Source organism: Theropithecus gelada, chromosome 3 (genome assembly GCF_003255815.1).
Source record: "Theropithecus gelada isolate Dixy chromosome 3, Tgel_1.0, whole genome shotgun sequence".
In the NCBI taxonomy this organism is placed as follows: domain Eukaryota; kingdom Metazoa; phylum Chordata; class Mammalia; order Primates; family Cercopithecidae; genus Theropithecus; species Theropithecus gelada.
In genome coordinates, this window is record NC_037670.1 from 175,537,384 (window position 1) to 175,550,355 (window position 12,972).

The 12,972-nt window shown below is 40.6% G+C and overlaps 1 protein-coding gene across 1 annotated transcript in view; it reads right to left on the reverse strand.

Annotated features, from left to right (window-relative positions):
- RHEB (Ras homolog, mTORC1 binding) overlaps nucleotides 1-12,972 on the reverse strand; it is a 52,611-nt gene that overhangs the window by 16,326 nt on the left and 23,313 nt on the right. Inside the window, exons 2-3 of the mRNA XM_025378645.1 lie at nucleotides 6,648-6,719; nucleotides 386-453 (exon numbers count right to left, since the gene is read on the reverse strand). Of these exons, the coding sequence (XP_025234430.1) occupies nucleotides 386-453; nucleotides 6,648-6,719 (140 nt within the window). The remainder of the gene's footprint in view (nucleotides 1-385; nucleotides 454-6,647; nucleotides 6,720-12,972) is intronic.

Below are 12,972 nucleotides of genomic sequence, written 5' to 3' on the forward strand. Positions count from 1 at the left end.
TTAGTATATTTAAAGTAATTTTAAAGCAGAAAAACAAGTTATTAAAAGAAAACTGCCAGAAATGTCTTAGAAAAGACCAAGTACACAGCATATTAACATTTAGTTATGTACGCTCCTCGACTTATGATGGGGTTACATCCCAATAAACCTACTATAAACCAAAAATATCATGAGTTGAAAATGTATCAAATACCTCAACAGACCCATCATAAAGATGAGAAATTGTTAAGTTGAGCCACTGCAAGCCAAACCACTGGGAGTCAGGGACTGTCTGCACACAACACGAGGGGTTTTCTTGGCATAGCTGGTACTTTCAAAAATCAGTGCTAGGACCAGGACTGTCAGATATGCTGTATAAGATTCTGAGGTACCAGAGGTCACTTACTTGCCCAGCTGTGTCTACAAGTTGAAGATGATATTCTTGTCCATTTACTGTGATCAACTTTGTAAAAGCTACAGGGAAAAAGGGAATTAAACATTAGTTTTTAAAAATTAACTCTAAACCACTTAAAGTTTGAACAATGACAACCAATTAAGCACAGAGTCCCTAGCAGTCTCAGAGAAAGGCCCCATGAAACAAAAAAGAACAACTCCCTGACTTGTATAGATTCTCCCCTGCTTCCATTATTTAGCTAGGAAACACGGTGACTGGCTAAAATCAAGCTTGGTAAACCTTGATTCTTTTTCAAAGAGACAAAGTACGCAACAATTCAATCCTATAATAGTAATTTCAATGCTCTGGGGCAAATCCTTCCTCTTGTGAAAAAGTGAAATACACTACATAAAGTCTGAGCTCTAGAATAAACCAAAACCACAAAAATTTTCCATTAATTTATAGGAAGTCTGGCATCAGAGCACAAAGAGCTAATATTAGTTGAAGTGCTAAGAACTTTTAGTACATAAAAAAAGTAACAGTTTTACTGACGGATAAAACAGCAATGAAACAGATGTTCTATGTTGAAGCCATCCTTCCCACTTAAGCTTAAAGATCCAAGCAATTTGTCACAACTTCTTTTCCCTGACAAGGGAGGAAAGAAAATCAGACTTGAATAACTTCCGGAAAAGTCAATTCAGAATTTGAGGGAGACAGACTTCAAGCAAATATAGACAAAAGAGGAAAGAACTACTAACAGAAACAATGTAAAAATAACCACCTGGAACCCTGACAAGGAAGTGGAACAGATTTCTCTTGCATACCCGCCCCAGCTGTCCTGACTCACGATGAGTCCTCCAATCTCCTGACTGGCCGTCCTATATGACCAGAGCCAGGCTGCAGAATCTATCCCTCATACAACTGAGAGAGGTCCCACTTTGCCCACAGCAGAAAGGCAAAGCTGACACAGACAAATGGAAATTATGTGAGAAAACTCTAAGTAATAAAGAGGATTGACTGGAGATCTTATCTGAATTATATGAGTTCCACAGGGAAAGAAAAGATGGCCGAAAGACAAGCAATCACACAGAGAATCATATTAGCGTCACACTTTTCTAATACAAGCAGGGGTGCCAAAAGTCAGGTGAGTAAAGATTACAGACCACATGATGAAATCAATGGCCACACTATATTATGCTTATACCTTTTCTGGAAGTTATCACTTTTAGGAAACAGTTAAATCAGATGGAAACTGAATCGGAATATTTCAAGCTGAGGGGATACCCAATATAACCTATTTCATCAATTCTAAGAAAGAACTCAGATTTGTTTTTACACTGTATCCTCTCTGCTTGGGATGCATCCTGCACCCCTGGAGCTTTCAGTCCTTCTCAGCCAGAGTGCAGTCACTATAGAGCTGTGTGAAAACCTTTAGTCAGATAAATTGAAGTGTATTTCAGATTTGATGAGAAGTATGTAAGAAACACTGGTGAGCAATAAAACCAGTGACCTTCAATTAGAACTAAGTAACTGTGGTTATCAAGTATAATTATGATGACAAGGTTACTGAAAGGAAACATCATTCATTCATTCATTCAAGAACAATTTCTTGAGTGCGTATTATCACCAGTAGCACTGTTGTGGGTGCTTGGGATGCTGTAGTCTCTGACACTCTGTGAGCTTAGATCCCAGGGAAGGAAAGAAGATACAGACACACATGTACCCTCCCACCCTCTCGGGTATCTTCCCTGGGAGTGGAACATCCAGGCAGAGGTTAAACAGCAAGTGAAAAAAGCAAAAAAGTCAATGCAACTAAAGCTGAGGGAGAATGGTAGGCAGCTAACTAGGATGGACAGGAGGCAGAAGGTCCTACAGAACTTGGGATTTTTACTCTGAATGTGAGGAGAAACCAAGGAAAGATCACTCTGGCTACACTGTATATAACAAAAATGGTCCCAGAGATATTAGGCAGGAGCCCATGATACAGTGACCAGTGTCATGACTGTATAGACTATCACAATCCATAGGTGACACTGGCCTGGATTAGAGATGCAGATATTCTGGAAGTATTTCAGAGGCAGAACCAAAAGGATTTTCTAATTGACTGGAGGTGGGATGTAAGAAAATGAAGAATCAGGATGACTCCAAAGCTTTTTTAAGATGCCACTTACAGATACAGGAAACACTGGGGGAAAAATACTAGGGATGGGAGAGGAAGGGAATTGAGAGTTGGGTTTTAGGGATGTTTTGGGATGCTTATTAAATACCAAGGGGAAATGCAGGCAGTTAAATAAAAAAGCCCAGGATGTAGTGGCTTATGCCTGTAATCCCACTTTGGGAGGCCCAGGCAGGAGGACTGCTTGAGGCCTGGAGTTCAAGACCACCCTAGGCAACATAGTGAGACCCAATCTCCACAAAAAAGGAAAAACTGCTCCAGCGTGGTGGTTCACGCCTGTAGTCTTAGCTACCTGCAAGGCTGAGGCAAGATCATTTTTAAGTCCAGGAATTCAATGTTACCATAGCTATAATCATGCCACTGCACTCCTGCCTGAAGGACAGAGTGAAAGACCTTGTCATGTAAAATAAAATAAATTATAAAATAAAGCTCAGAGCTGGGGGGAGAGGTTGGGGTTGAGAATACACACTGGTGAGTCAATAGCAAATTAAAGAGAGGGGAAGATCACTTGAGAGCAAGTGCAGAGGAAAGGCCTGAAACAGGGCACCCCGTGTTGCCAAGTCAAAAAAATGCAGAAGATTCGGCCAAGAAGACTGTGAAAGTACTGGCTCACCAGTGAGGTAAGAGAAAAAGGGTAGGAGATGTCATTGTATATAGTGTATAAAAGAAAAAACAATTAATAAACATTGGCATCTATCTTTGCATGTAAAAAGAATGTAACTTGTCCTACTTGTAGCAGTAAAATGAAAAAGAAGACCTTCCATCTTGCTGTCATAGGAAAACTGCCAGTTTTTGTTACTATAGAAAAAAGGGAGGTATAATAAGAGATAGGATAGACTAGGAAATAATTCTACTCTCTCTCATTTTAACCTCATGTCAAAATGGAAAGCTGGCTTTCTTCTGACATCACTTTCCTTGAGCCCCCTTCTCTCTGCCTCTTTGAATCACCAGAGAATGCCTTTCCAACCTAAACCCCTGAAATTCTCCTAAGTAGACTAATAGCTATTTACTAGTAAATGCTACTAACCAAGGTCATAGAGGTTTCTAAAATTTGGTGTTCACAAAGCAAGATTTGTGTTACTAAAGTGTGGTGAGGACTCTTCTTTCATACCCTACTGAGAAGTCCACACCCAGGACACAGTGCCTTGAGAATTCTGCAACACCTAACTGCAATCTCCCAACTTCCTGAGAGGAAGGCGCTTATCATTCACCAACAGTGCTACCTGGAGATGGCAGAAGTTGGAAATTGCTGCTATGCTTGCTTTTTAATTATAAACTACCACTAGCTTAATTTAATCCTATCAATTTAGTTTGTATTGAGTTGTTAGATTAACACTGCAGTAGATAATGAAGTACATTTGCATAAGTAGTACTTCTGCTTTAAAATTTCCCCAAACTAGAAAATATGTGGTTTTACTGATATTGTTCTCCTACACCCCTACTGTTAAAGATGACACAGTCCCAGAATTTTTGCTCTCACCATGACACTTCACTGAAATGTGTCACCTCTGAGTGCTTGCTATAACAGCTTGTTCTAATATTATAAAGCGTAAAATAACTACTAAATTATTTCCAGATTTACAGTTTTTAAAATCATAAAACCACCCACTTATTTATCTTGCTGGCAACAAGTTCATGATAACCTTTTCTTTTCTTTCCAATTCATTGTTATCACTGAACAACGAATGTTTTTCTACCAAATAGTGGAAGAAATGGTGGACTAAGGGCTCCTGCCCTGTGTTAGGTTATCAAAAGTGTAGTAAGTGGAATATGATGTCTGAATATGCCTCACGAACTTTTAATGGATACATATTCATATTTATTTCTGCTCTTGCCTACAGACTTTAACAAGTACTCTGAATTCATTTTTGAGGTGAAGAAAAGTCTTCATTATTGAACTGTAAGATGAGAAAAATTTAAAATACGACCAAAGATGATGCTGATAGCCTCAAAAAAGTAGGGTCATATTACTCTGTTTCTGAGATAACATCAAGTTACATAAGTTGGACTTTCTTCTGATCCATTACTAAGATAATGTATGTATGTACAGCTCCATGATACACAACTCCATGACTTTCCTTCCAACTCAATTTCTATTTTTGAGACCACATCTTGCTCTGCTACACAGGCTGGAGTGCAGTGGCGTGATTACAGATCACTGCAGCCTCAAACTCCTGGGTTCAAGTGATCCACCTGTCTCAGCTGAGACTACAGGCACACTCCATCATGCCCAGCTAATTCCAGTTCAGTATGAAATGGTATGAGGATACATATACAATTATCCACTTTTAGAGGCAGAGCTTACGAAGAAAACAATCTTCTATTGTTCTATTAATACAATTCCAAAATGAACCTTATTATTTCAAGGACCTAAAATCCTAAATTGCTATGTATAGCAAATATTAAAGTCTGAGATGATAATTTCCTTATGTTCTTATTCCAGTGGACAGAAAACCGAGCTTGTTCATCTAGCACTCACATTAATCTGCTCTTCACACTTGCTTACTATGATATAATGACTAGCCAGACAAATCATAGGGTGTAATCAGGACTCCTCCCTGCGGATACCCAGAGGTTACTTTCAAATATAACACCTTGAAAGGTTACTTTCAAAAATATTCCCAGAGTTAGTCTATCAACCAATAGGTTTCCTTCTCTGCTACCAGTACACTGACACACAAAGGACAGCCAAATATTTTAAGTAAGGGGTGAGGAAACTTTTTCTGTAAAGGGCCAGATAGTACTAGTAAATATTTTAGGCTTTGTAGGCCACCTGGTCCCTGCTGTAACTATTCAACAACTCTGCCATTGTACACAATGTAAAGGACAACATGTAAAGGAACAAGCATGGCTGTGTATCAATAAAACTTTACAGACGTTAACATTGGAATTTCATATCATTTTCACATCAGACATTCTTCTTCTTTAGACTTTTATATATTATGCTTAAATGTAAAAACCTTTCTTAGCTCTTGGTCCGTACAAAGACAGACAATGGGCAATGGGCCTTTCTGGCCTGCAGGTGGTTGTCTGCCAAGCTCCTTACTTTAAGCCAAAGCATTCAAGTGATTCTCTTCTCTTGCAAACCTCTGGCAGGTGAAATCTACCTCATGCATAATATGCCAACCAGGTGTTGATGAACCCCCATGTTTAAATCTACATGTTCCTGGTGACAAATCCTAGGTAAGTCCTGGTCTCAAGAATCTGAGAAAACTAGTTCCAGGGCCCACCTGTGGTTCTAAGCCCGAAAAGACCAGCCTCCCTGTTTCAGATTCTCCTTAGTGATCCCTAGAATCAAGATCTGTCTCAAAGCTGGGCACAGTGTCATATGCCTGTAGTTCCAGCTACTTGGGAGGCTGAGGTAACAGGATCATTTGAGTCCAGGATATTGAGTTCAGCCTGGGTAACACTGTGAGACCCATGTCTCTTTAAAAAAAAAAAAAAAAAAAAAAAATTGTCTCATGGTCCTAGAATCCATCAGGAATATGCTGAAACCACGGATTAAAATTGAACAAAGTAAAGGTCATAGCTGGTTCTCTCTTCCCTGCTTTTTTCTGCACATGGCCTAAAATGTCAACAGGCTTTTTGAGCCAACTTCTTTTTAATGCTGCAGCTGCTCTAACCAATCCCAGAATAGTTCATTTCTCTTTCAAATCTTTAGGGCTGGAAAGAAGGATATAGAGAAATGGGGGCGGGAGTATGGCTTCTGTAAGAATAAGGAACAGCGATCTGGAGTGTTTTTCATTCTTTCAAGCTTGGAATCCCTGGAAACTGCAATGGCTGGGAGGAAGGGGGTGTGGGGGAAAAGACTGTGTTCTCCACTCCTGTTTTTGAGCAGATTCTGGAATATGAAGATTCCAGTAATGGGCCAGATTCCTACTGACTTGAATTAACAATTTCTAGATGGCAAGGCATGCAGACATGGAAGGAAAAAATCTTTCAGGGTGAAGTAGGTAAATCTTTTGCAAGTTTTCTTTGACCCCAATCGGGAGACATACAGAATTTACCTTCTGCACTCAAAGCCTCCATGAATACACAATGGCTATTTTACACAAAAGAAGGCTTCTCAGTTTTTAAGTACTTGAAAACAATACTTACTGTTTTCTATGGTTGGATCGTAGGAGTCCACAAATTGGCCTTCAACAAATTGAATCGTCAATGAGGATTTCCCTATAAAGGAGAACAAGAGCTTAGTGTGTGTTGGCATATGAAGGTAAAAATTTTTAATTTTGCTGTTTCATTAAAAAACCACTAATAGATGAAGAAGCAGAAGGGTCAGAAAACATTCCTTTAATTAGCATTTGGGCAATTTCAAAAAATGAAATAAATTTCATTAATTTGCTTTATACGAGGATATTATGCAATTAAGCTATTACCAAGTAAACTTGTCTGTGACATTAACAAATATTACTGACCAACAAGCACATCAGACATTCTGTTAAAGATAAACTAAAAGGTTTAAAGTAAGCTAATTTCCTCTAGTATCCTTGGAATCTTGCTATTTAATGTTAACATGAAAATTAAAACGATTAGTTTCGTTGTATTCTTTCATATATGACCATTAGAAGTGTTACCAAGTACAGCTTTTAAAAAGAGTAATACGGCCAGGTGCCATGGCTCATGCCTGTAATCCCAGTACTTTGGGAGGCTGAGGCAGTTGGATCACCTGAGGTCAGGAGTTTGAGACCAGCCTGGCCAACATGGCAAAACCCTGTCTCTACTATATTCTTAGTAAATTAGCTGAGTCGTGGTGGTGGGTGCCTGTAATCCCAGCTACTTGGAAGGCTGAGATAAGAGAATCGCTTGAACCCAGAAGGCAGAGGCTGCAGTGGGCCAAGATCACACCACTGCACTCTAGCCTGGGCAACAGAGCAAGACCCCGTCTCAAAAAAAAAAAAAAAAAAAAAAAAGAGTAATCTGAAAATATGTAACATAAGTCTTTATCTTAAAAACTCCTTTGAAGGGCCGGGCGTGGTGGCTCAAGCCTGTAATCCCAGCACTTTGGGAGGCCGAGACGGGCGGATCACGAGGTCAGGAGATCGAGACCATCCTGGCTAACACGGTGAAACCCCGTCTCTACTAAAAAAAAAAAAATACAAAAAACTAGCCGGGCGAGGTGGCGGGCGCCTGTAGTTCCAGCTACTCGGGAGGCTGAGGCAGGAGAATGGCGTGAACCCGGGAGGCGGAGCTTGCAGTGAGCTGAGATCCGGCCACTGCACTCCAGCCTGGGCGACAGAGCAAGACTCCGTCTCAAAAAAAAAAAAAAACAAAACAAAAGAAAACTCCTTTGAAGCTAGAAATCCTATCTCATTCAGTATGAAAGGCCTAGCAGTATCTAGACAATTAAGAAATGTATGGATTTCACAAAATCGCCAATAATTGAACTTGTATGTTAATAATCAACAACTAGAGCTTCTCACTCTTCTGTTACCTAAAATGTCTACTGGAGGACTTCAGAACAGGGTATGTGCCCTATGAAGAAACCGCATGAGAGGCATAGTTCAGATGACTTTATCACCAGGAATGAGGAAGTGGTCCCTCCCCAATTTCACCTCCAAACCCTTCCTTCTCTCTCACATCCTCGGAACATTATTACACATATGCTGTATATGCCTGGCGTCCTTAACTCCACCACAACAGGACGTGCAGTGAGAGTGAAGGAGAGGCACGGTAACACCCGTCTTACACTTTTGGGTTTAATTTCCGCTTGTTTCTCCTCCAAACTATGGATAGGTATAGTTGCACGTTTTCACACCAAAGGCATTCCTCAAAATTTAAATTGTTAAAAAGTTGGCTTAACAGTAGTGGTTGCTGGCCGGGTGCGGTGGCTCATGCCTGTAATTCCAGTACTTTGGGAGGCTGAGGTGGGTGGATCACCTGAGGTCAGGAGTTCGAGACCAGCCTGGCCAACATGGTTGGCCCTGTCTCTACTAAAAATACAAAAAAAGTTAGCCAAACATGGTGATGGGCACCCGCAATCCCAGCTACTCAGGAGGCTGAGGCAGGAAGATAGCTTGAACCCAGGAGGCGGGCGCTGTAGTGAGCCGAGATGGCGCCACTGCACTCCAGTCTGGGCACCAGTGAGACTGTCTTATTAAAATAAAAAAAGTAGGGGTTGCTGGGAAGGAAAGGCCACAAGTTGGCAGACCTATTTACTCCTTATCAGCAGCCCAATACACAGTTTGAAATGTCTCTAGAATTACTAAAACCTGAAACTATTCTCTACAAAGCAACTTACATGAGCATTTGAAAATTAAATGCTACTTCTCTGCTTCCAATCCTCATTGCAATTAGAATCAATTCCCAACTTCAAACCATGGCCCACAAATACCAGGCCATCCCTGATCTGGCTACCACTCTGACCTTTTCTGCCAACAGCCCCCAACAACCCGTCCTGAGGCTCCAGTCACATCCCTTCTGCTCCTGGAGTTTCTGCCCGCCTTGGCCCCTTTATTCTAGCAACGCCCATCCCCCCATCTCTGAATATATGACTCATCTTTGTCATTCTGATCTGAGCTCAAATGTTAGTTCCACAGAGAAACCTTCAAGACCACCCTAAGGTAGTACCCATGCCTTAAAAGTCATTCTCATAGCTACTGCTTTATTAAGTTATTTGAAATTATCTTCATTTAGTGAACACTCTACTGAAGCCAGCACAGGGCCAGCTGACACACTGTAAACATTGAGATTTCTGAACAAATGAATGAAATTAAAGCGTAGACCTCCAAATGTCACTCTTAGCCATTCAGATACTACAAAAGATCTCAATTTTATACAAATGAAGTAGAAAACACAGTTCATCAGAAATTAAGAAACAATTCAACTAGTATTTATTGGTACCCAATCACAGGCCTGCCTGTGATATAGGAATACAATAGTTCAAGAATTCCACAAATTTAAATTGAGTTGTGTTGAAAAGAAACCATGTTATATATGCTAGCCTGTAAAGGAGAATTTAACTCAAAATATAGCAGAACTACTTCAGGTAATAAAAACAGCAAGGGGAAAACTCCTCTCTTACGTTACTGAAACTGAAAAATTAGGAGTAAAAAAATTGTTATTTACACCGAATGCTACTGCTTAAAGAAATGAAACTTAATTAGAAAGAAAGAAGACAAAAAACTTCTTAAGAGCTTTTGCAGGGTACTTCTAAGGACTCTGGTGGGCTTTTTATACCCTTATGTGGGTACGATAAGGGTTTGTGGGGTTTTTGTTTTGCTTACAAATGGAAAGGAAAGAAAGCAGATCATTTTTTCCCTAAAGATATGGGCAAGAGTTACAAAGAAAAAAGGAAATAATAGAATTTAAAAGACCTTTGCAACATTTTGTGTAGTAGAACTGGACTAAAAACAGTGAAAGAGGAGCTAAGTATGATACATGGGATAAGCTCCCTAAGCACTGGGCAACTGGGAGCCCCTGGATCAGACAGTCCTCTGAATTGGCACTGGTCAAGTCTCAACAACCTGACTTGCGGGAGTGAAGGGATGGGGAAAAGAGTCTCAGGAGTTTCCCGTGAAATTTAGGAAGCCACATTTGAACAGAAAAGAGAGTTACACACATTAAGCAAGACAGCATGAGATCAAGTGCAAACATGTAGTGAGAGAAGAGCTCCTCATTTGTATCACAATGGGCATATACTATTTGACAGGCTAAATTAACATTTCGGTTGAAAACTAAGTAATCATTCTGGTAACAGACAATGTAGTCTAACCAAAATCACATCGCAGGTTGACAGCCAACTGTTGTTTTCATGAATAGTAAATTGGGATACCAGAATTTAAAACTTATTTCTCCAGGGTGAAAACTGGATTCTCAATCAGACTGGCCCTGGGAGAAAGGTATTGTTCATTAGCAGAAGTGGCACTGAAGAAAAATGACGTTTCCCTTGGGTCTCTCCTCCCTGGGGCTCTCCTGCTAGGGAGAGAAGGGATAGGAAGGTTATGTTTGCTAACATGCTGTTTTCTGCCATTTCCATTGAAAGTGCTATTATTAGATAATTAGTGTTGAAATCTTGACAAGTCAGCATTAAATGCTAATGAATCTTCATAAATAAACCCCATCGCTCATTTTCAAGTGTTCTCAGTTCTAGTTATAATTTCTGGCTTTAAGGAGTGTCTTCTGGAGACGTAGTTCACATCTTTTGGTTAGGATTTTCATGTAGTCTGCTTGCAGCCATAAAAAGGCATTTGTGATCTCTACTGTGATCGTCTTTAACATTTTTCTCTCAATAACTTCATATATTTACTTTGGCTTTTGTCCTTAGCAAATTCAGGTCTGGAAACACTGTTCTTTGCTGAAGATAATCTCACACTCCAGATCAACTCTTTGGAAAAATGTTACACGAAAACTACATAGGAGTGATCCCAAATAAATGGAAAAGTAGCCCATACTCAGACATGTGTTTATCCTCAAACACAAACCACTCATTTAATGACATAAATTACTACAAATGCTTTAAAAGGCAGTATCTCAATTCCCACAATTAACTGTCAAATATTCTTCCTCCAAACCAAAACCCACCTTAATTTTTAAAAATAAAAATTATTTTAAAAAATTATTCTGAGCGTTTATCGGGGAATAGCATCATATTATTTTTTTTCCAATGATAAAATGGTACAGTGAATTTTTCACCTGGTATTTTCACTACAGAAGCTGTATGTACTTTCAGGGGTGTTGACTCAACCTTATACCTCGTGATTATTGCAAAACAGGCACTGTTTACAGAATTATTTTAAGTTTTCAGATTAATATTGACTTTGTTATCATGATTATTCTCCTAAAAAATAACTTTTTAGCCAGGTGTGGTGGCTCATGCCTGTAATCCCAACACTTTGGGAGGCCGAGGCGGGTGGGCTGTTTGACCCCAAGAGTTTGAGACCAGTCTGAACAACATGGTAAAACCGTATCTCTACAAAAAAATATAAAAATTAGCTGAGTGTGGTGAAGTCTCAGTTACTCAAGAAGGTGATGTAGGAGGATCGCTTGAGTCCAAGGGTTGAGGCTGTGTGCGTGAGGGTGCCACTGCCCTCCAGCCACGGTCTGTCCCCCCTCCCACCGACTCCCTACAAGCCCAGCATTTTCCCAAACAGTTTATACATTGCTTGTTCATTGGGATATGATGGGGAAGACCAGATTTTCATTCTATTAACTAGTCTATCAAGGCATTCTGCAGAAAGGGGAGTCCATTAGAACCAATGTAATGTATCTAGGACACAACCCATTCCAGGGCTGCTTTCATCTCCTCAAATTCATAACATAACTTTAAGGGGCTTTGATGACCATGGACACAAGCTAACAGTTTAGCCTGAAAGCCCACTGGCCTTTGCACCAGTAATCCTCTCCATGCCACTTCAGCAACCCAGCTCCTGAGCATACCAAGAAGTGCCTGGTCACCACCCAGACTGCTGTTCCTCTGGCATCTGCCCTTCCTCCCACCTATCAATCAATACACAGGACCATGTATTCCCCAGTGGTCTCCCTTTCTGATTCTCATCATCTAATCCAAACCATCTCTACAAGCAATGTTTTCAAATCAGTGGTGTGGCCTAACTAGTCATGAAGTCAATACACTGTGCCATGACCCACACTATTCTTTTAAGAAATAGGAATGCCAGCATGGACTACAAACAAGAAAGGTGTTATGAACCTTCTATCTCAGTTATACACACATTTATTACTGGGTCACAGTGTAAAATGTGTTTCTTACTAAGGTGGCTGCAGACAAAAATGTTAGAAATATACTAAACTATGACCTTGAATCTCCAATCTCCACCAGGTTTCTTTCTTCCCTATACAGTATAAGCCCCAAGACAAATCGTCCACTGTGCTGTTCTAAGAAGTCTCCAATTTCCCTTCTATAGGGCCCTTTAACGAACCTGATTTTTTATTTTTTTGAGATGGAGTCTCGCTCTGTCACCGAGGCTGGAGTGCAGTGGCGCAATCTTGGCTTACTGCAAGCTCCGCCTCCCAGGTTCACACCATTCCCCTGCCTCAGCCTCCCAAGTAGCTGAGACTACAGGCACCCGCCACCACACCCAGCTAATTTTTTTTTTTTTGTATTTTTAGTAGAGACGGGGTTTCACCGTGTTAGCCAGGATGGTCTCGATCTCCTGGCCTCATGTTCTGCCCGCCTCAGCCTCCCAAAGTGCTGGGATTACAGGCATGAGCCACGACACCCGGCCACAAACCTCTATGATCTTAATCTAATCAATTGCCTTTGTAAGCCTGTTGAGCTCAGCTACAGAAAATTCCAAAACCATGTGGGTTGGTGACCCTTAGCAAGCTAAGGTCTATCCCTCCACATCCCATTGCTTTAGAATCCCAAGTGGCTTCTTCCTTGCCTCCAACAGTAGTAATTCTTTCTCAAAGTGTGGGCCCAGCAGCTTACTACTACATGGTAACCTGTAAGAAATTATTGAGCCCC